Below are 23,424 nucleotides of genomic sequence, written 5' to 3' on the forward strand. Positions count from 1 at the left end.
AGATTTTAATTTTTTCTTCTCCTGAACAATTTGGACGGCAGCAATTTGATTTATTGACATTTTTTAAGTATTCTTTTTTTTTTTTTGCCCATTGCGTAGAGAATCATTGTTCTATCGAAACCGCTGTGAAATATATATTTAATAACCCAAAATATTTCAGTTGTTTTGATGCTGGTGTAGAAAACCGAAAGTAAAAGACATAAGAACAGGGAGCATAGAAATACCTCACATAGAACGAGATCTACAGCTTCTTAGACTTGCTGTCTATGAGAGTGACAGCTCTATAACACACGTTTCTATGTGAATTTAGCTGCAGCTTTAAGTTTTGGGGGTTTTATGGATGAAAGTAACATCGATAATGTAGTGATGTTGTTTATCTCCTCCAGGATTTAAAAGTTCCTTCGTCCTGAAGAGTTCTGCCCCCCCCAACGTCCTGTCCCCGTCTCCCCCCGGCCAGGGCGGCGCCCCCCCGCCCAGTAAGCCCCCCCCGGGGTTCACCGGCATCCCCCTCAACAGCAACGTGGTGGAGCCCCCTGCATCCAGCCCCCGGTGAGACAGACCGACCATCACCTTTACAGACCATCACATCACCTTTACAGACCATCACCTCACCTTTACAGACCATCACATCACCTTTACAGACCATCACATCACCTTTACAGACAGACCATCACATCACCTTTACAGACCGACCATCACATCACCTTTACAGACCAGACATCACCTTTACAGACCATCACATCACCTTTACAGACCATCACCTTTACAGACAGACCATCACCTTTACAGACCATCACATCACCTTTACAGACCATCACATCACCTTACCTTTACAGACCATCACCTTTACAGACCATCACATCACCTTTACAGACCATCACATCACCTTTACAGACCGACCATCACCTTTACAGACCAACCATCACATCACTTTTACAGACCATCACATCACCTTTACAGACCATCACATCACCTTTACAGGACCATCACATCACCTTTACAGACCGACCATCACCTTTACAGACCAACCATCACATCACCTTTACAGACCATCACATCACCTTTACAGACCATCACATCACCTTTACAGGACCATCACATCACCTTTACAGACCGACCATCACCTTTACAGACCATCACATCACCTTTACAGACCATCACATCACCTTTACAGACCATCACATCACCTTTACAGACCATCACCTTTACAGACCATCACATCACCTTTACAGACCATCACCTTTACAGACCATCACATCACCTTTACAGACCATCACATCACCTTTACAGACCATCACATCACCTTTACAGACCATCACATCACCTTTACAGACCATCACATCACCTTTACAGACAGACCATCACATCACCTTTACAGACCGACCATCACATCATCTTTACAGACCAGACATCACCTTTACAGACCGACCATCACATCACCTTTACAGAACAGACATCACCTTTACAGACTGACCATCACATCACTTTTACAGACCGACCATCACCTTTACAGACTGACCATCACATCATCTTTACAGACCGACCATCACATCACCTTTACAGACCGACCATCACATCACCTTTACAGACAGACCATCACATCACCTTTACAGACAGACCATCACATCACCTTTACAGACAGACCATCACATCACCTTTACAGACAGACCATCACATCACCTTTACAGACAGACCATCACATCACCTTTACAGACCGACCATCACATCACCTTTACAGAACGACCATCACATCATCTTTACAGACCAGACATCACCTTTACAGACCGACCATCACATCACCTTTACAGACCAGACATCACCTTTACAGACCGACCATCACATCACCTTTACAGACCGACCATCACATCACCTTTACAGACCAGACATCACCTTTACAGACCGACCATCACATCACCTTTACAGACCGACCATCACATCACCTTTACAGACCGACCATCACATCACCTTTACAGACCAGACATCACCTTTACAGACCATCACATCACCTTTACAGACCGACCATCACCTTTACAGACCAACCATCACATCACCTTTACAGACCATCACATCACCTTTACAGACCATCACATCACCTTTACAGGACCATCACATCACCTTTACAGACCGACCATCACCTTTACAGACCATCACATCACCTTTACAGACCATCACCTTTACAGACCATCACATCACCTTTACAGACCATCACATCACCTTTACAGACCATCACATCACCTTTACAGACCATCACATCACCTTTACAGACCATCACATCACCTTTACAGACCGCCCATCACCTTTACAGACCATCAAATCACCTTTACAGACCATCACATCACCTTTACAGACTGACCATCACATCACCTTTACAGACAGACCATCACATCACCTTTACAGACAGACCATCACATCACCTTTACAGACAGACCATCACATCACCTTTACAGACCGACCATCACATCACCTTTACAGACCGACCATCACATCACCTTTACAGACCAGACATCACCTTTACAGACCGACCATCACATCACCTTTACAGACCGACCATCACATCACCTTTACAGACAGACCATCACATCACCTTTATAGACAGACCATCACATCACCTTTACAGACAGACCATCACATCACCTTTACAGACTAGATATCACATCACCTTTACAGACTAGACATCACCTTTACAGACCGACCATCACATCACCTTTACAGACCAGACATCACCTTTACAGACCGACCATCACATCACCTTTACAGACCGACCATCACATCACCTTTACAGACCGACCATCACATCACCTTTACAGACCGACCATCACATCACCTTTACAGACCGACCATCACATCACCTTTACAGACCGACCATCACATCACCTTTACAGACCGACCATCACATCACCTTTACAGACTAGACATCACCTTTACAGACTGACCATCACCTTTACAGACTGACCATCACATCACCTTTACAGACCATCACATCACCTTTACAGACCGACCATCACATCACCTTTACAGACCGACCATCACATCACCTTTACAGACTAGACATCACCTTTACAGACTAGACATCACATCACCTTTACAGACCAACCATCACATCACCTTTACAGACTGACCATCACATCACCTTTACAGACAGACCATCACATCACCTTTACAGACCAACCATCACATCACCTTTACAGACCGACCATCACATCACCTTTACAGACCAGACATCACCTTTACAGACAGACCATCACATCACCTTTACAGACAGACCATCACATCACCTTTACAGACCGACCATCACATCACCTTTACAGACAGACCATCACATCACCTTTACAGACCGACCATCACATCACCTTTACAGACTAGACATCACATCACCTTTACAGACTAGACATCACCTTTACAGACTGACCATCTCATCACCTTTACAGACCATCAAATCACCTTTACAGACCATCAAATCACCTTTACAGACCATCACATCACCTTTACAGACTGACCATCACATCACCTTTACAGACTGACCATCACATCACCTTTACAGACCGACCATCACATCACCTTTACAGACTAGACATCACCTTTACAGACTAGACATCACATCACCTTTACAGACCGACCATCACATCATCTTTACAGACTAGCCATCACATCACCTTTACAGACCGACCATCACATCACCTTTACAGAGTAGACATCACCTTTACAGTCTAGACATCACCTTTACAGACCAACCATCACATCACCTTTACAGACCAGACATCACCTTTACAGACTAGACATCGCATCACCTTTACAGACTAGACATCACCTTTACAGACTAGACATCACCTTTACAGTCTAGACATCACCTTTACAGACCAACCATCACATCACCTTTACAGACTAGACATCACCTTTACAGACCAGACATCACCTTTACAGACCAGACATCACCTTTACAGACTAGACATCACCTTTACAGACACCAGACAGACCACCACCTTTACAGACTCCAGACAGACCACCACCTTTACAGACTCCAGACAGACCACCACCTTTACAGACTCCAGACAGACCACCACCTTTACAGACTCCAGACAGACCACCACCTTTACAGACTCCAGACAGACCACCACCTTTACAGACTAGACATCACCTTTACAGACTAGACATCACCTTTACAGACCAGACATCACCTTTACAGACTAGACATCACCTTTACAGACTAGACATCACCTTTACAGACTCCAGACAGACCACCACCTTTACAGACTCCAGACAGACCACCACCTTTACAGACTCCAGACAGACCACCACCTTTACAGACTCCAGACAGACCAGACTCCAGACAGACCGCCACCTTTACAGACTCCAGACAGAACGCCACCTTTACAGACACCAGACAGACCAGACTCCAGACAGACCACCACCTTTACAGACTCCAGACAGACCACCACCTTTACAGACTCCAGACAGACCACCACCTTTACAGACTCCAGACAGACCACCACCTTTACAGACTCCAGACAGACCACCACCTTTACAGACTCCAGACAGACCACCACCTTTACAGACACCAGACAGACCACCACCTTTACAGACTCCAGACAGACCAGACTCCAGACAGACCACCACCTTTACAGACTCCAGACAGATCGCCACCTTTACAGACCACCACCTTTACAGACTCCAGACAGACCACCACCTTTACAGACTCCAGACAGACCACCACCTTTACAGACTCCAGACAGACCACCACCTTTACAGACACCAGACAGACCACCACCTTTACAGACTCCAGACAGACCACCACCTTTACAGACTCCAGACAGACCGCCACCTTTACAGACTCCAGACAGACCACCACCTTTACAGACTCCAGACAGACCGCCAACTTTACAGACTCCAGACAGACCGCCAACTTTACACAACAACACATATTTGATTGAAGCTCAGTGTGTCTAAATGACTCCATATGGGGGGTGTTCAGCTCTCCCCAGTCCCCGGGGGTGTTCAGCTCTCCCCAGTCCCCGGGGGTGTTCAGCTCTCCCCAGTCCCCGGGGGTGTACCTGGCTCCAGAGAACTTCCAGCAACGGAACATGGAACTGATCCAGTCCATTAAGAACCTCCTGCAGAACGACCAGTCACGATTCAACCAGTTCAAGGACTACTCTGGCCAGTTCAGACAGGTACGCCCTGACTCCTATCCCTAACCTTAACCCCCCTAACCCTAACCTTAACCTACGCCCTGACTCCTAACCCTAAGGACTACTCTGGCCAGTTCAGACAGGTACGCCCTGACTCCTAACCCTAACCTTAACCCCCCTAACCCTAACCTTAACCCCCCTATCCCTGACCCTAAGGACTACTCTGGACAGTTCAGACAGGTAAGCCCTGACTCCTGACCCTAAGAACTACTCTGGACAGTTCAGACAGGTAAGCCCTGACTCCTATCCCTAAGGACTACTCTGGACAGTTCAGACAGGTAAGCCCTGACTCCTAACCCTGAGGACTACTCTGGACAGTTCAGACAGGTAAGCCCTGACTCCTATCCCTAAGGACTACTCTGAACAGTTCAGACAGGTAAGCCCTGACTCCTATCCCTAAGGACTACTCTGGACAGTTCAGACAGGTAAGCCCTGACTCCTATCCCTAAGGACTACTCTGGACAGTTCAGACAGGTACGCCCTGACTCCTATCCCTAAGGACTACTCTGGACAGTTCAGACAGGTAAGCCCTGACTCCTAACCCTAAGGACTACTCTGGACAGTTCAGACAGGTAAGCCCTGACTCCTATCCCTAAGGACTACTCTGGACAGTTCAGACAGGTAATCCCTGACCCTAAGGACTACTCTGGACAGTTCAGACAGGTACGCCCTGACTCCTAACCCTAAGGACTACTCTGGACAGTTCAGACAGGTAAGCCCTGACTCCTATCCCTGAGGACTACTCTGGACAGTTCAGACAGGTACGCCCTGACTCCTATCCCTAAGGACTACTCTGGACAGTTCAGACAGGTAAGCCCTGACTCCTATCCCTAAGGACTACTCTGGACAGTTCAGACAGGTAAGCCCTGACTCCTATCCCTAAGGACTACTCTGGACAGTTCAGACAGGTAAGCCCAGACTCCTAACCCTAAGGACTACTCTGGACAGTTCAGACAGGTAAGCCCTGACTCCTATCCCTAAGGACTACTCTGGACAGTTCAGACAGGTAAGCCCAGACTCCTAACCCTAAGGACTACTCTGGACAGTTCAGACAGGTACGCCCTGACTCCTATCCCTAACCCTAAGGACTACTCTGGACAGTTCAGACAGGTACGCCCTGACTCCTAACCCTAAGGACTACTCTGGACAGTTCAGACAGGTAAGCCCTGACTCCTAACCCTAAGGACTACTCTGGACAGTTCAGACAGGTAAGCCCTGACTCCTATCCCTAAGGACTACTCTGGACAGTTCAGACAGGTAAGCCCTGACTCCTATCCCTGACCCTAAGGACTACTCTGGACAGTTCAGACAGGTACGCCCCGACTCCTATCCCTAAGGACTACTCTGGACAGTTCAGACAGGTAAGCCCTGACTCCTAACCCTAAGAACTACTCTGGACAGTTCAGACAGGTAAGCCCTGACTCCTATCCCTAAGAACTACTCTGGACAGTTCAGACAGGTAAGCCCTGACTCCTATCCCTAAGGACTACTCTGGACAGTTCAGACAGGTAAGCCCTGACTCCTATCCCTAAGGACTACTCTGGACAGTTCAGACAGGTAAGCCCTGACTCCTATCCCTAAGGACTACTCTGGACAGTTCAGACAGGTAAGCCCTGACTCCTGACCCTAAGGACTACTCTGGACAGTTCAGACAGGTAAGCCCTGACTCCTAACCCTAAGGACTACTCTGGACAGTTCAGACAGGTAAGCCCTGACTCCTGACCCTAAGGACTACTCTGGACAGTTCAGACAGGTACGCCCTGACTCCTATCCCTAAGGACTACTCTGGCCAGTTCAGACAGGTACGCCCTGACTCCTATCCCTAACCTTAACCCCCCAACCCTAACCTTAATCCCCCTAACCCTAACCTTAACCCCCCTAACCTTCACCCTAAGAACTACTCTGGACGGTTCAGACAGGATTTTATGTGGATGGTGCTGCACCATCAGAGCTGTAAGACTGTTGGGGCTGAACTATCCTCTCTATATCTCTAACCCGTAGTTACATACAGACTGTTGGGGCTGAACTATCCTCTCTATATCTCTAACCCGTAGTTACATCCAGACTGTTGGGGCTGAACTATCCTCTCTATATATCTCTAACCCGTAGTTACATCCAGACTGTTGGGGCTGAACTATCCTCTCTATATATCTCTAACCCGTAGTTACATCCAGACTGTTGGGGCTGAACTATCCTCTCTCTATATCTCTAACCCGTAGTTACATCCAGACTGTTGGGGCTGAACTATCCTCTCTATATATCTCTAACCCGTAGTTACATCCAGACTGTTGGGGCTGAACTATCCTCTCTATATCTCTAACCCGTAGTTACATCCAGACTGTTGGGGCTGAACTATCCTCTCTATATCTCTAACCCGTAGTTACATACAGACTGTTGGGGCTGAACTATCCTCTCTATATATCTCTAACCCGTAGTTACATCCAGACTGTTGGGGCTGAACTATCCTCTCTATATATCTCTAACCCGTAGTTACATACAGACTGTTGGGGCTGAACTATCCTCTCTATATCTCTAACCCGTAGTTACATACAGACTGTTGGGGCTGAACTATCCTCTCTATATCTCTAACCCGTAGTTACATCCAGACTGTTGGGGCTGAACTATCCTCTCTCTATATCTCTAACCCGTAGTTACATCCAGACTGTTGGGGCTGAACTATCCTCTCTATATATCTCTAACCCGTAGTTACATCCAGACTGTTGGGGCTGAACTATCCTCTCTATATCTCTAACCCGTAGTTACATCCAGACTGTTGGGGCTGAACTATCCTCTCTAACCCGTAGTTACATCCAGACTGGGCCATTTCATAAGTGTCAAAGGCTTTTATTGACAATTACATGAAGTTGATGCAAAGACTCAGTATTTACAGTGTTGAACGGGTCTATAGACCCAGTAAGGCTAACAGGCTAATGTTCCTATAGACACAGTAAGGCTAACAGGCTAATGTTCCTATAGACCCAGTAAGGCTAACAGGCTAATGTTCCTATCCACCCAGTAAGGCTAACAGGCTAATGTTCCTATAGACCCAGTAAGGCTAACAGGCTAATGTTCCTATAGACCCAGTAAGGCTAACAGGCTAATGTTCCTATCCACCCAGTAAGGCTAACAGGCTAATGTTCCTATCCACCCAGTAAGGCTAACAGGCTAATGTTCCTATCCACCCAGTAAGGCTAACAGGCTAATGTTCCTATCCACCCAGTAAGGCTAACAGGCTAATGTTCCTATCCACCCAGTAAGGCTAACAGGCTAATGTTCCTATCCACCCAGTAAGGCTAACAGGCTAATGTTCCTATCCACTCAGTAAGGCTAACAGGCTAATGTTCCTATCCACCCAGTAAGGCTAACAGGCTAATGTTCCTATCCACCCAGTAAGGCCAGCAGGCTAATGTTCCTATCCACCCTGTAAGGCTAACAGGCTAATGTTCCTATCCACCCAGTAAGGCTAACAGGCTAATGTTCATATAGACCCAGTAAGGCCAGCAGGCTAATGTTCCTATAGACCCAGTAAGGCTAACAGGCTAATGTTCCTATCCACCCAGTAAGGCTAACAGGCTAATGTTCCTATAGACCCAGTAAGGCTAACAGGCTAATGTTCCTATCCACCCAGTAAGGCTAACAGGCTAATGTTCCTATCCACCCAGTAAGGCCAGCAGGCTAATGTTCCTATCCACCCAGTAAGGCTAACAGGCTAATGTTCCTATCCACCCAGTAAGGCTAACAGGCTAATGTTCCTATCCACCCAGTAAGGCCAGCAGGCTAATGTTCCTATCCACCCTGTAAGGCTAACAGGCTAATGTTCCTATAGACACAGTAAGGCTAACAGGCTAATGTTCCTATCCACCCTGTAAGGCTAACAGGCTAATGTTCCTATCCACCCAGGAAGGCTAACAGGCTAATGTTCCTATAGACACAGTAAGGCTAACAGGCTAATGTTCCTATCCACCCAGTAAGGCTAACAGGCTAATGTTCCTATCCACCCTGTAAGGCCAGCAGGCTAATGTTCCTATCCACCCAGTAAGGCTAACAGGCTAATGTTCCTATAGACCCAGTAAGGCTAACAGGCTAATGTTCCTATCCACCCAGTAAGGCTAACAGGCTAATGTTCCTATCCATCTCTCTCTCTCTAACAGGCTAATGTTCCTATCCACCCTGTAAGGCTAACAGGCTAATGTTCCTATCCATCTCTCTCTCTCTCTAACAGGCTAATGTTGCTATCCACCCTGTAAGGCTAACAGGCTAATGTTCCTATCCACCCAGTAAGGCTAACAGGCTAATGTTCCTATCCATCTCTCTCTCTCTAACAGGCTAATGTTCCTATCCACCCTGTAAGGCTAACAGGCTAATGTTCCTATAGACCCAGTAAGGCTAGCAGGCTAATGTTCCTATCCATCTCTCTCTCTCTAACAGGCTAATGTTCCTATCCACCCAGTAAGGCTAACAGGCTAATGTTCCTATAGACCCAGTAAGGCTAACAGGCTAATGTTCCTATCCACCCTGTAAGGCTAACAGGCTAATGTTCCTATCCATCTCTCTCTCTCTAACAGGCTAATGTTCCTATCCACCCAGTAAGGCTAACAGGCTAATGTTCCTATCCACCCAGTAAGGCTAACAGGCTAATGTTCCTATAGACCCAGTAAGGCTAACAGGCTAATGTTCCTATAGACCCAGTAAGGCTAACAGGCTAATGTTCCTATCCACCCTGTAAGGCTAACAGGCTAATGTTCCTATCCATCTCTCTCTCTCTAACAGGCTAATGTTCCTATCCACCCAGTAAGGCTAACAGGCTAATGTTCCTATCCACCCAGTAAGGCTAACAGGCTAATGTTCCTATAGACCCAGTAAGGCTAACAGGCTAATGTTCCTATAGACCCAGTAAGGCTAACAGGCTAATGTTCCTATCCACCCAGTAAGGCTAACAGGCTAATGTTCCTATCCACTCTGTAAGGCTAACAGGCTAATGTTCCTATAGACCCAGTAATGCTAACAGGCTAATGTTCCTATCCACCCAGTAAGGCTAACAGGCTAATTTTCCTATCCATCTCTCTCTCTCAAACAGGCTAATGTTCCTATCCACCCAGTAAGGCTAACAGGCTAATGTTCCTATCCACCCAGTAAGGCTAACAGGCTAATGTTCCTATCCATCTCTCTCTTTCTAACAGGCTAATGTTCCTATCCACCCAGTAAGGCTAACAGGCTAATGTTCCTATCCACCCAGTAAGGCTAACAGGCTAATGTTCCTATCCACCCTGTAAGGCCAACAGGCTAATGTTCCTATCCACCCAGTAAGGCTAACAGGCTAATGTTCCTATAGACCCAGTAAGGCCAGCAGGCTAATGTTCCTATCCACCCAGTAAGGCTAACAGGCTAATGTTCCTATCCACCCTGTAAGGCTAACAGGCTAATGTTCCTATCCACCCAGTAAGGCTAACAGGCTAATGTTCCTATCCACCCAGTAAGGCCAGCAGGCTAATGTTCCTATCCACCCTGTAAGGCTAACAGGCTAATGTTCCTATCCATCTCTCTCTCTCTAACAGGCTAATGTTCCTATCCACCCTGTAAGGCTAACAGGCTAATGTTCCTATCCATCTCTCTCTCTCTAACAGGCTAATGTTCCTATCCACCCTGTAAGGCTAACAGGCTAATGTTCCTATCCATCTCTCTCTCTCTAACAGGCTAATGTTCCTATCCACCCTGTAAGGCTAACAGGCTAATGTTCCTATCCACCCAGTAAGGCCAACAGGCTAATGTTCCTATCCATCTCTCTCTCTCTAACAGGCTAATGTTCCTATCCACCCTGTAAGGCTAACAGGCTAATGTTCCTATCCACCCTGTAAGGCTAACAGGCTAATGTTCCTATCCATCTCTCTCTCTCTAACAGGCTAATGTTCCTATCCACCCAGTAAGGCTAACAGGCTAATGTTCCTATCCACCCAGTAAGGCTAACAGGCTAATGTTCCTATAGACCCAGTAAGGCTAGCAGGCTAATGTTCCTATCCATCTCTCTCTTACTAACAGGCTAATGTTCCTATCCATCTCTCTCTCTCTAACAGGCTAATGTTCCTATCCACCCAGTAAGGCCAGCAGGCTAATGTTCCTTTCCACCCTGTAAGGCTAACAGGCTAATGTTCCTATCCACCCTGTAAGGCTAGCAGGCTAATGTTCCTATCCATCTCTCTCTTACTAACAGGCTAATGTTCCTATCCATCTCTCTCTCTCTAACAGGCTAATGTTCCTATCCACCCAGTAAGGCTAACAGGCTAATGTTCCTATCCATCTCTCTCTCTCTAACAGGCTAATGTTCCTATCCACCCAGTAAGGCTAACAGGCTAATGTTCCTATCCACCCAGTAAGGCTAACAGGCTAATGTTCCTATCCACCCTGTAAGGCTAACAGGCTAATGTTCCTATCCATCTCTCTCTCTCTAACAGGCTAATGTTCCTATCCACCCAGTAAGGCTAACAGGCTAATGTTCCTATCCACCCAGTAAGGCTAACAGGCTAATGTTCCCATCCACCCAGTAAGGCTAACAGGCTAATGTTCCTATCCACCCAGTAAGGCTAACAGGCTAATGTTCCTATCCACCCTGTAAGGCTAACAGGCTAATGTTCCTATAGACCCAGTAAGGCTAACAGGCTAATGTTCCTATCCACCCTGTAAGGCTAACAGGCTAATGTTCCTATCCATCTCTCTCTCTCTAACAGGCTAATGTTCCTATCCACCCAGTAAGGCTAACAGGCTAATGTTCCTATCCACCCAGTAAGGCTAACAGGCTAATGTTCCTATCCACCCTGTAAGGCTAACAGGCTAATGTTCCTATCCATCTCTCTCTCTCTAACAGGCTAATGTTCCTATCGACCCAGTAAGGCTAACAGGCTAATGTTCCTATCCACCCAGTAAGGCTAACAGGCTAATGTTCCTATCCACCCTGTAAGGCTAACAGGCTAATGTTCCTATCCACCCAGTAAGGCTAACAGGCTAATGTTCCTATCCACCCAGTAAGGCTAACAGGCTAATGTTCCTATCCATCTCTCTCTTTCTAACAGGCTAATGTTCCTATCCACCCAGTAAGGCTAACAGGCTAATGTTCCTATCCACCCAGTAAGGCTAACAGGCTAATGTTCCTATCCACCCAGTAATGCTAACAGGCTAATGTTCCTATCCACCCAGTAAGGCCAACAGGCTAATGTTCCTATCCACCCAGTAAGGCTAACAGGCTAATGTTCCTATCCACCCAGTAAGGCTAGCAGGCTAATGTTCCTATCCATCTCTCTCTCTCTAACAGGCTAATGTTCCTATCCACCCAGTAAGGCTAGCAGGCTAATGTTCCTATCCACCCAGTAAGGCTAACAGGCTAATGTTCCTATAGACCCAGTAAGGCTAACAGGCTAATGTTCCTATAGACCCAGTAAGGCTAACAGGCTAATGTTCCTATCCACCCTGTAAGGCTAGCAGGCTAATGTTCCTATCCATCTCTCTCTTACTAACAGGCTAATGTTCCTATCCATCTCTCTCTCTCTAACAGGCTAATGTTCCTATCCACCCAGTAAGGCTAACAGGCTAATGTTCCTATCCACCCAGTAAGGCCAGCAGGCTAATGTTCCTTTCCACCCTGTAAGGCTAACAGGCTAATGTTCCTATCCACCCAGTAAGGCTAACAGGCTAATGTTCCTATCCACCCAGTAAGGCTAACAGGCTAATGTTCCTATAGACCCAGTAAGGCTAGCAGGCTAATGTTCCTATCCATCTCTCTCTCTCTAACAGGCTAATGTTCCTATCCACCCAGTAAGGCTAACAGGCTAATGTTCCTATCCACCCAGTAAGGCTAACAGGCTAATGTTCCTATCCACCCTGTAAGGCTAACAGGCTAATGTTCCTATCCACCCTGTAAGGCTAACAGGCTAATGTTCCTATCCATCTCTCTCTCTCTAACAGGCTAATGTTCCTATCCACCCAGTAAGGCTAACAGGCTAATGTTCCTATCCACCCAGTAAGGCTAACAGGCTAATGTTCCTATCCACCCAGTAAGGCTAACAGGCTAATGTTCCTATCGACCCAGTAAGGCTAGCAGGCTAATGTTCCTATCCACCCAGTAAGGCTAACAGGCTAATGTTCCTATCCATCCAGTAAGGCTAACAGGCTAATGTTCCTATCCACCCAGTAAGGCTAACAGGCTAATGTTCCTATAGACCCAGTAAGGCTAGCAGGCTAATGTTCCTATCCATCTCTCTCTCTCTAACAGGCTAATGTTCCTATCCACCCAGTAAGGCTAACAGGCTAATGTTCCTATCCACCCAGTAAGGCTAACAGGCTAATGTTCCTATCCACCCTGTAAGGCTAACAGGCTAATGTTCCTATCCACCCTGTAAGGCTAACAGGCTAATGTTCCTATCCATCTCTCTCTCTAACAGGCTAATGTTCCTATCCACCCAGTAAGGCTAACAGGCTAATGTTCCTATCCACCCAGTAAGGCTAACAGGCTAATGTTCCTATCCACCCAGTAAGGCTAACAGGCTAATGTTCCTATCGACCCAGTAAGGCCAGCAGGCTAATGTTCCTATCCACCCAGTAAGGCTAACAGGCTAATGTTCCTATCCACCCAGTAAGGCTAACAGGCTAATGTTCCTATCCATCTCTCTCTCTCTAACAGGCTAATGTTCCTATCCACCCTGTAAGGCTAACAGGCTAATGTTCCTATCCACCCAGTAAGGCTAACAGGCTAATGTTCCTATCCATCTCTCTCTCTCTAACAGGCTAATGTTCCTATCCACCCTGTAAGGCTAACAGGCTAATGTTCCTATCCACCCAGTAAGGCCAGCAGGCTAATGTTCCTATAGACCCAGTAAGGCTAACAGGCTAATGTTCCTATCCACCCAGTAAGGCTAACAGGCTAATGTTCCTATCCACCCAGTAAGGCTAACAGGCTAATGTTCCTATCCATCTCTCTCTCTCTAACAGGCTAATGTTCCTATCCACCCTGTAAGGCTAACAGGCTAATGTTCCTATCCACCCAGTAAGGCTAACAGGCTAATGTTCCTATCCACCCTGTAAGGCTAACAGGCTAATGTTCCCATCCATCTCTCTCTCTCTAACAGGCTAATGTTCCTATCCACCCAGTAAGGCTAACAGGCTAATGTTCCTATCCACCCAGTAAGGCTAACAGGCTAATGTTCCTATCCACCCAGTAAGGCTAACAGGCTAATGTTCCTATCCACCCAGTAAGGCTAACAGGCTAATGTTCCTATCCACCCTGTAAGGCTAACAGGCTAATGTTCCTATCCACCCAGTAAGGCTAACAGGCTAATGTTCCTATCCACCCAGTAAGGCTAACAGGCTAATGTTCCTATCCACCCAGTAAGGCTAACAGGCTAATGTTCCTATCCACCCAGTAAGGCTAACAGGCTAATGTTCCTATCCACCCAGTAAGGCTAACAGGCTAATGTTCCCATCCATCTCTCTCTCTCTAACAGGGTCTGATGTCTGCCGTTTTGTACCACCGCAGCTGTAAGACTCTGTTAGGGGACAATTTTGTTGGCGTCTTCAACGAGCTGCTGGTTTTACTTCCTGACACGGTTAAACAGCAGGAGCTTCTGTCGGCCCACGTGAGACGACCAGGCCACGGAGAGACCGAGAGGCGGCGGGGCCAGGAAGGACAAGAAGAAGAGTGCCTCCCAGTCCAGCGCTGTCTCTAATGCAGCCGCGCTGGACTGCCAGGTATGCCCCACCTGCTGCCAAGTGTTGGACCCTAAAGACTTCAACTCCCATAAGACCTTGCACTTGGGGGACAACGAGGACTTCCCCTCCCTGCAGACCATCAGCCGTATCATCAGTTAGCCCCGCCCCCCCCCCCCCCGGGACAAGACATGAACACTGCCCAATCACAGCCTCGCCTGTTGCCATTCAGGGGCGGGGGAGGGGGGCGTTTCCACGGTGACCACGGCCGGAGAGGACGTTGGGTAGTGTATTTGAGTGGCGAGGCTGGGGCCAGCAGGAGGTTGAACTGATATTCTGGTTGCCAGATATTGACCTGACTCCCGGTGTGATTCCCGGGCTGGACCTGGACCCGACCCTGGAAATGCCCTACAAGTACCACATGTTGTGTATTAATAATAATAATAATAATAATAATAATAAGAATGATTCTATATATTTAATTTTTCTCTCTCTCTCTCCACCCCTCCTCCTCCTCTCTCTCTTCTGATCACATTTCCGTGAGGTTGATACATTGGTTCTTCTATCAGGTTTGATGACTGAGGAAAGAGTGTTTTATTAAGTCAGACCCTCTACTCCTCCCTCGGAGACAGTCAGACCCTCTACTCCTCCCTCGGAGACAGTCAGACCCTCTACTCCTCCCTCGGAGACAGTCAGACCCCTCTACTCCTCCCTCGGAGACAGTCAGGTCCTCTACTCCTCCCTCGGAGACAGTCAGACCCTCTACTCCTCCCTCGGAGACAGTCAGACCCTCTACTCCTCCCTCGGAGACAGTCAGGTCCCTCTACTCCTCCCTCGGAGACAGTCAGACCCTCTACTCCTCCCTCGGAGACAGTCAGACCCTCTACTCCTCCCTCGGAGACAGTCAGACCCTCTACTCCTCCCTCGGAGACAGTCAGGTCCCTCTACTCCTCCCTCGGAGACAGTCAGACCCTCTACTCCTCCCTCGGAGACAGTCAGATCCTCTACTCCTCCCTCGGAGACAGTCAGACCCTCTACTCCTCCCTCGGAGACAGTCAGACCCTCTACTCCTCCCTCGGAGACAGTCAGACCCTCTACTCCTCCCTCGGAGACAGTCAGACCCTCTACTCCTCCCTCGGAGACAGTCAGACCCTCTACTCCTCCCTCGGAGACAGTCAGGTCCTCTACTCCTCCCTCGGAGACAGTCAGGTCCCTCTACTCCTCCCCTCGGAGACAGTCAGGCCCTCTACTCCTCCCTCGGAGACAGTCAGACCCTCTACTCCTCCCTCGGAGACAGTCAGGTCCTCTACTCCTCCCTCAGAGACAGTCAGACCCTCTACTCCTCCCTCGGAGACAGTCAGACCCTCTTCTCCTCCCTCGGTGACAGTCAGCCCCTTTACTCCTCCCTCGGAGACAGTCAGGTCCCTCTACTCCTCCCTCGGAGACAGTCAGACCCTCTACTCCTCCCTCGGAGACAGTCAGACCCTCTACTCCTCCCTCGGAGACAGTCAGACCCTCTACTCCTCCCTCGGAGACAGTCAGACCCTCTACTCCTCCCTCGGAGACAGTCAGACCCTCTACTCCTCCCTCGGAGACAGTCAGACCCCTCTACTCCTCCCTCGGAGACAGTCAGACCCTCTACTCCTCCCTCGGAGACAGTCAGGCCCTCTACTCCTCCCTCGGAGACAGTCAGGTCCCTCTACTCCTCCCTCGGAGACAGTCAGGTCCTCTACTCCTCCCTCGGAGACAGTCAGACCCCTCTACTCCTCCCTCGGAGACAGTCAGACCCTCTACTCCTCCCTCGGAGACAGTCAGACCCTCTACTCCTCCCTCGGAGACAGTCAGGTCCCTCTACTCCTCCCTCGGAGACAGTCAGACCCTCTACTCCTCCCTCGGAGACAGTCAGGCCCTCTACTCCTCCCTCGGAGACAGTCAGACCCCTCTACTCCTCCCTCGGAGACAGTCAGGTCCTCTACTCCTCCCTCGGAGACAGTCAGGCCCTCTACTCCTCCCTCGGAGACAGTCAGACCCTCTACTCCTCCCTCGGAGACAGTCAGGTCCTCTACTCCTCCCTCGGAGACAGTCAGACCCTCTACTCCTCCCTCGGAGACAGTCAGACCCTCCAGTCCTCCCTCGGAGACAGTCAGACCCTCTACTCCTCCCTCGGAGACAGTCAGACCCTCTACTCCTCCCTCGGAGACAGTCAGGTCCTCTACTCCTCCCTCGGAGACAGTCAGACCCTCTACTCCTCCCTCGGAGACAGTCAGACCCTCTACTCCTCCCTCGGAGACAGTCAGACCCTCTACTCCTCCCTCGGAGACAGTCAGGTCCTCTACTCCTCCCTCGGAGACAGTCAGGTCCTCTACTCCTCCCTCGGAGACAGTCAGGTCCTCTACTCCTCCCTCGGAGACAGTCAGGTCCTCTACTCCTCCCTCGGAGACAGTCAGGTCCTCTACTCCTCCCTCGGAGACAGTCAGACCCTCTACTCCTCCCTCGGAGACAGTCAGACCCTCTACTCCTCCCTCGGAGACAGTCAGACCCTCTACTCCTCCCTCGGAGACAGTCAGACCCCTCTACTCCTCCCTCGGAGACAGTCAGGTCCTCTACTCCTCCCTCGGAGACAGTCAGACCCCTCTACTCCTCCCTCGGAGACAGTCAGACCCTCTACTCCTCCCTCGGAGACAGTCAGACCCTCTACTCCTCCCTCGGAGACAGTCAGGTCCTCTACTCCTCCCTCGGAGACAGTCAGACCCTCTACTCCTCCCTCGGAGACAGTCAGACCCTCTACTCCTCCCTCGGAGACAGTCAGACCCTCTACTCCTCCCTCGGAGACAGTCAGACCCTCTACTCCTCCCTCGGAGACAGTCAGACCCTCTACTCCTCCCTCGGAGACAGTCAGGCCCCTCTACTCCTCCCTCGGAGACAGTCAGGCCCCTCTACTCCTCCCTCGGAGACAGTCAGACCCTCTACTCCTCCCTCGGAGACAGTCAGACCCTCTACTCCTCCCTCGGAGACAGTCAGACCCTCTACTCCTCCCTCGGAGACAGTCAGACCCCTCTACTCCTCCCTCGGAGACAGTCAGACCCCTCTACTCCTCCCTCGGAGACAGTCAGGTCCTCTACTCCTCCCTCGGAGACAGTCAGACCCTCTACTCCTCCCTCGGAGACAGTCAGATCCTCTGTCTGGAGGGAGTCTGACTGTTTAGGACGGGAGTCTGGAGGAGTCTGACTGTTTAGGACGGAGTCTGGAGGGAGTCTGACTGTTTAGGACGGGAGTCTGGAGGGGAGTCTGGGGGAGTCTGACTGTTTAGGACGGGAGTCTGGAGGGAGTCTGGGGGGAGTCTGGAGGGAGTCTGGGGGAGTCTGGAGGGGAGTCTGGAGGGAGTCTGGAGGGAGTCTGACTGTTTAGGACGGGAGTCTGGAGGGAGTCTGGAGGGAGTCTGGAGGGAGTCTGGAGGGAGTCTGGGGGGAGTCTGGAGGGAGTCTGGAGGGGAGTCTGGAGGGAGTCTGGGGGGAGTCTGGAGGGAGTCTGACTGTTTAGGACGGGAGTCTGGGGGAGTCTGGAGGGAGTCTGGGGGGAGTCTGGAGGGAGTCTGGGGGAGTCTGGGGGGAGTCTGACTGTTTAGGACGGGAGTCTGGAGGGAGTCTGGAGGGAGTCTGGAGGGAGTCTGGGGGGAGTCTGGAGGGAGTCTGACTGTTTAGGACGGGAGTCTGGAGGGAGTCTGGAGTGAGTCTGGAGGGAGTCTGGAGGGAGTCTGGGGGGAGTCTGGAGGGAGTCTGACTGTTTAGGACGGGAGTCTGGAGGGAGTCTGGGGGGAGTCTGGGGGGAGTCTGGAGGGAGTCTGGAGGGAGTCTGACTGTTTAGGACGGGAGTCTGGAGGGAGTCTGGAGGGAGTCTGGAGGGAGTCTGGAGGGAGTCTGACTGTTTAACAACCAGTCTGTAAACACCCCCAACAACAACATTCTAAAACCAGAATATTTCTGTTTGCCCTAATTTGATTAAACATCTATCTTGCTTTGGTCCGTTCTGTTTGTCCTTGTGCGAGTGTCGAGGGAGAGTTACTGCTCTCTCCGTTCTTTATATCTGAAAGGTGTTGCTGTGCTTTTATTTCTGCCAAGCGAAACCTAGTCATGATTGGGATGATAATGTATATTATAAAAAGTCCCGCCAACCTCTCAGTATGAACATTTTTTATTAATTTATTTTTATTTCACTTTTATTTAACCAGGTTAGGCTAGTTGAGAACAAGTCCTTTTATTTAACCAGGTTAGGCTAGTTGAGAACAAGTCCTTTATTTAACCAGGTTAGGCTAGTTGAGAACAAGTCCTTTATTTAACCAGGTTAGGCTAGTTGAGAACAAGTCCTTTATTTAACCAGGTTAGGCTAGTTGAGAACAAGTCCTTTATTTAACCAGGTTAGGCTAGTTGAGAACAAGTCCTTTATTTAACCAGGTTAGGCTAGTTGAGAACAAGTCCTTTATTTAACCAGGTGGGCTAGTTGAGAACAAGTCCTTTATTTAACCAGGTAGGCCAGTTGAGAACAAGTCCTTTATTTAACCAGGTAGGCTAGTTGAGAACAAGTTCTCATTTACAATTGCGACCTGGCCAAGATAAAGCAAAGCAGTTCGACAACATACAACAACACAGAGTTACACATGGAGTAAAACAACACATACAGTCAATAATACAGTAGAAAAATAAGTCTATATACAATGTGAGTGCAAATGAGGTGGGATAAAGGAGTTAAGGCAATAAATAGGCCATAGTGGCAAAGTAAATACAATATAGCAAGTAAAACACTGGAATGGTAGATTTGTAGTGGAAGAAAGTGCAAAGTAGAAATAGAAATAATGGGGTGCAAAGGAGCAAAATAAATAAATACAGTAGGGGAAGAGGTAGTAGTTTGGGCTAAATTATAGATGGGCTATGTACAGGTGCAGTAATCTGTGAGCTGCTCTGACAGCTGGTGCTTAAAGCTAGTGAGGGAGATAAGTGTTTCCAGTTTCAGAGATTTTTGTAGTTCGTTCCAGTCATTGGCAGCAGAGAACTGGAAGGAAAGGCGGCCAAAGGAGGAATTGGCTTTAGGGGATGACCAGAGAGATATACCTGCTGGAGCGCGTGCTACAGGTGGGTGCTGCTATGGTGACCAGTGAGCGGAGATAAGGGGGGGACTTTACCTAGCAGGGTCTTGTAGATGACCTGGAGCCAGTGGGATCATCTTACCGTTTTTGGTATCGCGTTTTAGTCATGCGACATTCTATTGTTGTTGTCCAACATCAAAACTTGTCCTTGTCATTATGGGAAAAAGTATGAACACAAAAATGGCCGTCTGTATTGACATCTCATCAGTCTGTATTGACATCTCATCAGTCTGTATTGACATCTCATCAGTCTGTATTGACATCTCATCAGTCTGTAATGACATCTCATCAGTCTGTATTGACATCTCATCAGTCTGTATTGACATCTCATCAGTCTGTATTGACATCTCATCAGTCTGTATTGAACTTTACCTGTTCTATATTTTGCACCAAAAAACATCAGTTTTTAAAAATGTAATTACACCTGGAGGGGAGGATGAGGGAACAGGAGATGAGGGAACAGGGGATGAGGGAACAGGGGATGAGGGAACAGGGGATGAGGGAACAGGAGATGAGGGAACAGGGGATGAGGGAACAGGAGATGAGGGAACAGGAGATGAGGGAACAGGGGATGAGGGAACAGGGGATGAGGGAACAGGGGATGAGGGAACAGGGGATGAGGGAACAGTGAAGGTGTGGGCTGTCCTGGAGACTCCTGGCATACTCCGGCCCCGGGGCCACAGCAGGGATATCGAGGAGCCCGAACGCCCCGTCTCCCAGGTCCCAGAGTATCGAGGAGCCCCGTCTCCCAGGTCCCAGAGTATCGAGGAGCCCGAACGCCCCGTCTCCCAGGTCCCAGAGTATCGAGGAGCCCCGTCTCCCAGGTCCCAGAGTATCGAGGAGCCCCGTCTCCCAGGTCCCAGAGTATCGAGGAGCCCCGTCTCCCAGGTCCCAGAGTATCGAGGAGCCCCGTCTCCCAGGTCCCAGAGTATCGAGGAGCCCCGTCTCCCAGGTCCCAGAGTATCGAGGAGCCCCGTCTCCCAGGTCCCAGAGTATCGAGGAGCCCCGTCTCCCAGGTCGTAGAGTATCGAGGAGCCCCGTCTCCCAGGTCCCAGAGTATCGAGGAGCCCCGTCCCCAGGTCCCAGAGTATCGAGGAGCCCGAACGCCCCGTCTCCCAGGTCCCAGAGTATCGAGGAGCCCCGTCCCCCAGGTCCCAGAGTATCGAGGAGCCCGAACGCCCCGTCTCCCAGGTCCCAGAGTATCGAGGAGCCCCGTCTCCCAGGTCCCAGAGTATCGAGGAGCCCCGTCCCCCAGGTCCCAGAGTATCGAGGAGCCCCGTCTCCCAGGTCCCAGAGTATCGAGGAGCCCCGTCTCCCAGGTCCCAGAGTATCGAGGAGCCCCGTCTCCCAGGTCGTAGAGTATCGAGGAGCCCCGTCCCCCAGGTCCCAGAGTATCGAGGAGCCCCGTCTCCCAGGTCCCAGAGTATCGAGGAGCCCCGTCTCCCAGGTCCCAGAGTATCGAGGAGCCCCGTCCCCCAGGTCCCAGAGTATCGAGGAGCCCCGTCCCCCAGGTCCCGGAGTATCGAGGAGCCCCGTCTCCCAGGTCCCGGAGTATCGAGGAGCCCCGTCTCCCAGGTCCCAGAGTATCGAGGAGCCCCGTCTCCCAGGTCCCAGAGTATCGAGGAGCCCCGTCCCCCAGGTCCCAGAGTATCGAGGAGCCCCGTCCCCCAGGTCCCAGAGTATCGAGGAGCCCCGTCCCCCAGGTCCCAGAGTATCGAGGAGCCCCGTCTCCCAGGTCCCAGAGTATCGAGGAGCCCGAACGCCCCGTCTCCCAGGTCCCAGAGTATCGAGGAGCCCCGTCTCCCAGGTCCCAGAGTATCGAGGAGCCCCGTCTCCCAGGTCCCAGAGTATCGAGGAGCCCCGTCTCCCAGGTCCCAGAGTATCGAGGAGCCCCGTCTCCCAGGTCCCAGAGTATCGAGGAGCCCCGTCCCCCAGGTCCCAGAGTATCGAGGAGCCCCGTCTCCCAGGTCCCAGAGTATCGAGGAGCCCCGTCTCCCAGGTCCCAGAGTATCGAGGAGCCCCGTCCCCCAGGTCCCAGAGTATCGAGGAGCCCCGTCTCCCAGGTCCCAGAGTATCGAGGAGCCCCGTCTCCCAGGTCCCAGAGTATCGAGGAGCCCCGTCCCCCAGGTCCCAGAGTATCGAGGAGCCCCGTCTCCCAGGTCCCAGAGTATCGAGGAGCCCCGTCTCCCAGGTCCCAGAGTATCGAGGAGCCCCGTCTCCCAGGTCCCAGAGTATCGAGGAGCCCCGTCTCCCAGGTCCCAGAGTATCGAGGAGCCCCGTCTCCCAGGTCCCAGAGGAGGGTATTGGTGACACCAAAGGGTCCCTACTTCCCCAGGTCCATAATGTCTCTACATCCCATCATATACAGGCGCGTTCGGAAAGTATTCACACCCCTTTGACTTTTTCCACATTTTGTTACGTTACAGCCTTTTTCTAAAAATGGAATAAATCGTTTCAAGTTGTAGAAACATCTCAAGGATGATCAATGGAAACAGGATGGAACCTGAAGCTCAATTTACAGTCTCTCATAGCAAAGGGTCTAAATACTTAAGTACATTTTTAATACATTTGTAAAATGTTCTAAAAACCTATTTTCGCTTTGTCATTGTGTGTAAATTGAGGGGGGGGAAAAAATGTATTTAATCTATTTTAGAATTAGGCTGTAAAGTAATTGTGTTGGGGGGGGAAAAAGTCACTTAACGAGTAACACTGTATATCTGGCGTGTGTCTGCAAGGTAGATTACTGTGTAGTGTGTGATTGGACGTAACACAACAGAAGGGGAACCTTTATGGACGTAACGCAACAGAAGGGGGAACCTTTTATGGACGTAACGCAACAGAAGGGGGACCTTTATGGACGTAACACCATAAGGTGAATGCACCAATTTGTAAGTCGCTCTGGATAAGAGTGTCTGCTAAATGACGTAAATGTAAATGTAACAACAGAAGGGGAACCTTTATGGACGTAACACAACAGAAGGGGGACATTTATAGACGTAACACAACAGAAGGGGAACCTTTATATAACACAACAGAAGGGGAACCTTTATATAACACAACAGAAGGGGAACCTTTATATAACACAACAGAAGGGGAACCTTTATATAACACAACAGAAGGGGGACATTTATAGACGTAACACAACAGAAGATGGACCTTTATAGACGTGACACAACAGAAGGGGGACCTTTATAGACGTAACACAACAGAAGGGGAACCTTTATAGACGTAACACAACAGAAGGGGAACCTTTATAGACGTAACACAACAGAAGGGGGACATTTATAGACGTAACACAACAGAAGGGGAACCTTTATAGACGTAACACAACAGAAGGGGAACCTTTATGGACGTGACACAACAGAACGGGGACCTTTATAGACGTAACACAACAGAAGGGGGACCTTT

General features: G+C 49.7%; 1 protein-coding gene across 1 annotated transcript; it reads left to right on the forward strand.

The window, feature by feature from the left end:
- Window positions 1-376: 376 nt before the first annotated feature.
- On the forward strand, window positions 377-15,599 carry LOC106592350 (E3 ubiquitin-protein ligase ZNF598; the record flags this gene model as incomplete). Its single annotated transcript, XM_045712105.1, is given in 4 exon segments — window positions 377-549; window positions 4,970-5,168; window positions 14,675-14,809; window positions 14,811-15,599. Coding segments are annotated over 4 exon segments (735 nt in total), but the record flags the coding sequence as incomplete, so codon positions are not given.
- Window positions 15,600-23,424: the final 7,825 nt, after the last annotated feature.

The sequence above is a fragment of the Salmo salar genome, unplaced genomic scaffold, assembly GCF_905237065.1.
Source record: "Salmo salar unplaced genomic scaffold, Ssal_v3.1, whole genome shotgun sequence".
NCBI classification, from domain to species: domain Eukaryota; kingdom Metazoa; phylum Chordata; class Actinopteri; order Salmoniformes; family Salmonidae; genus Salmo; species Salmo salar.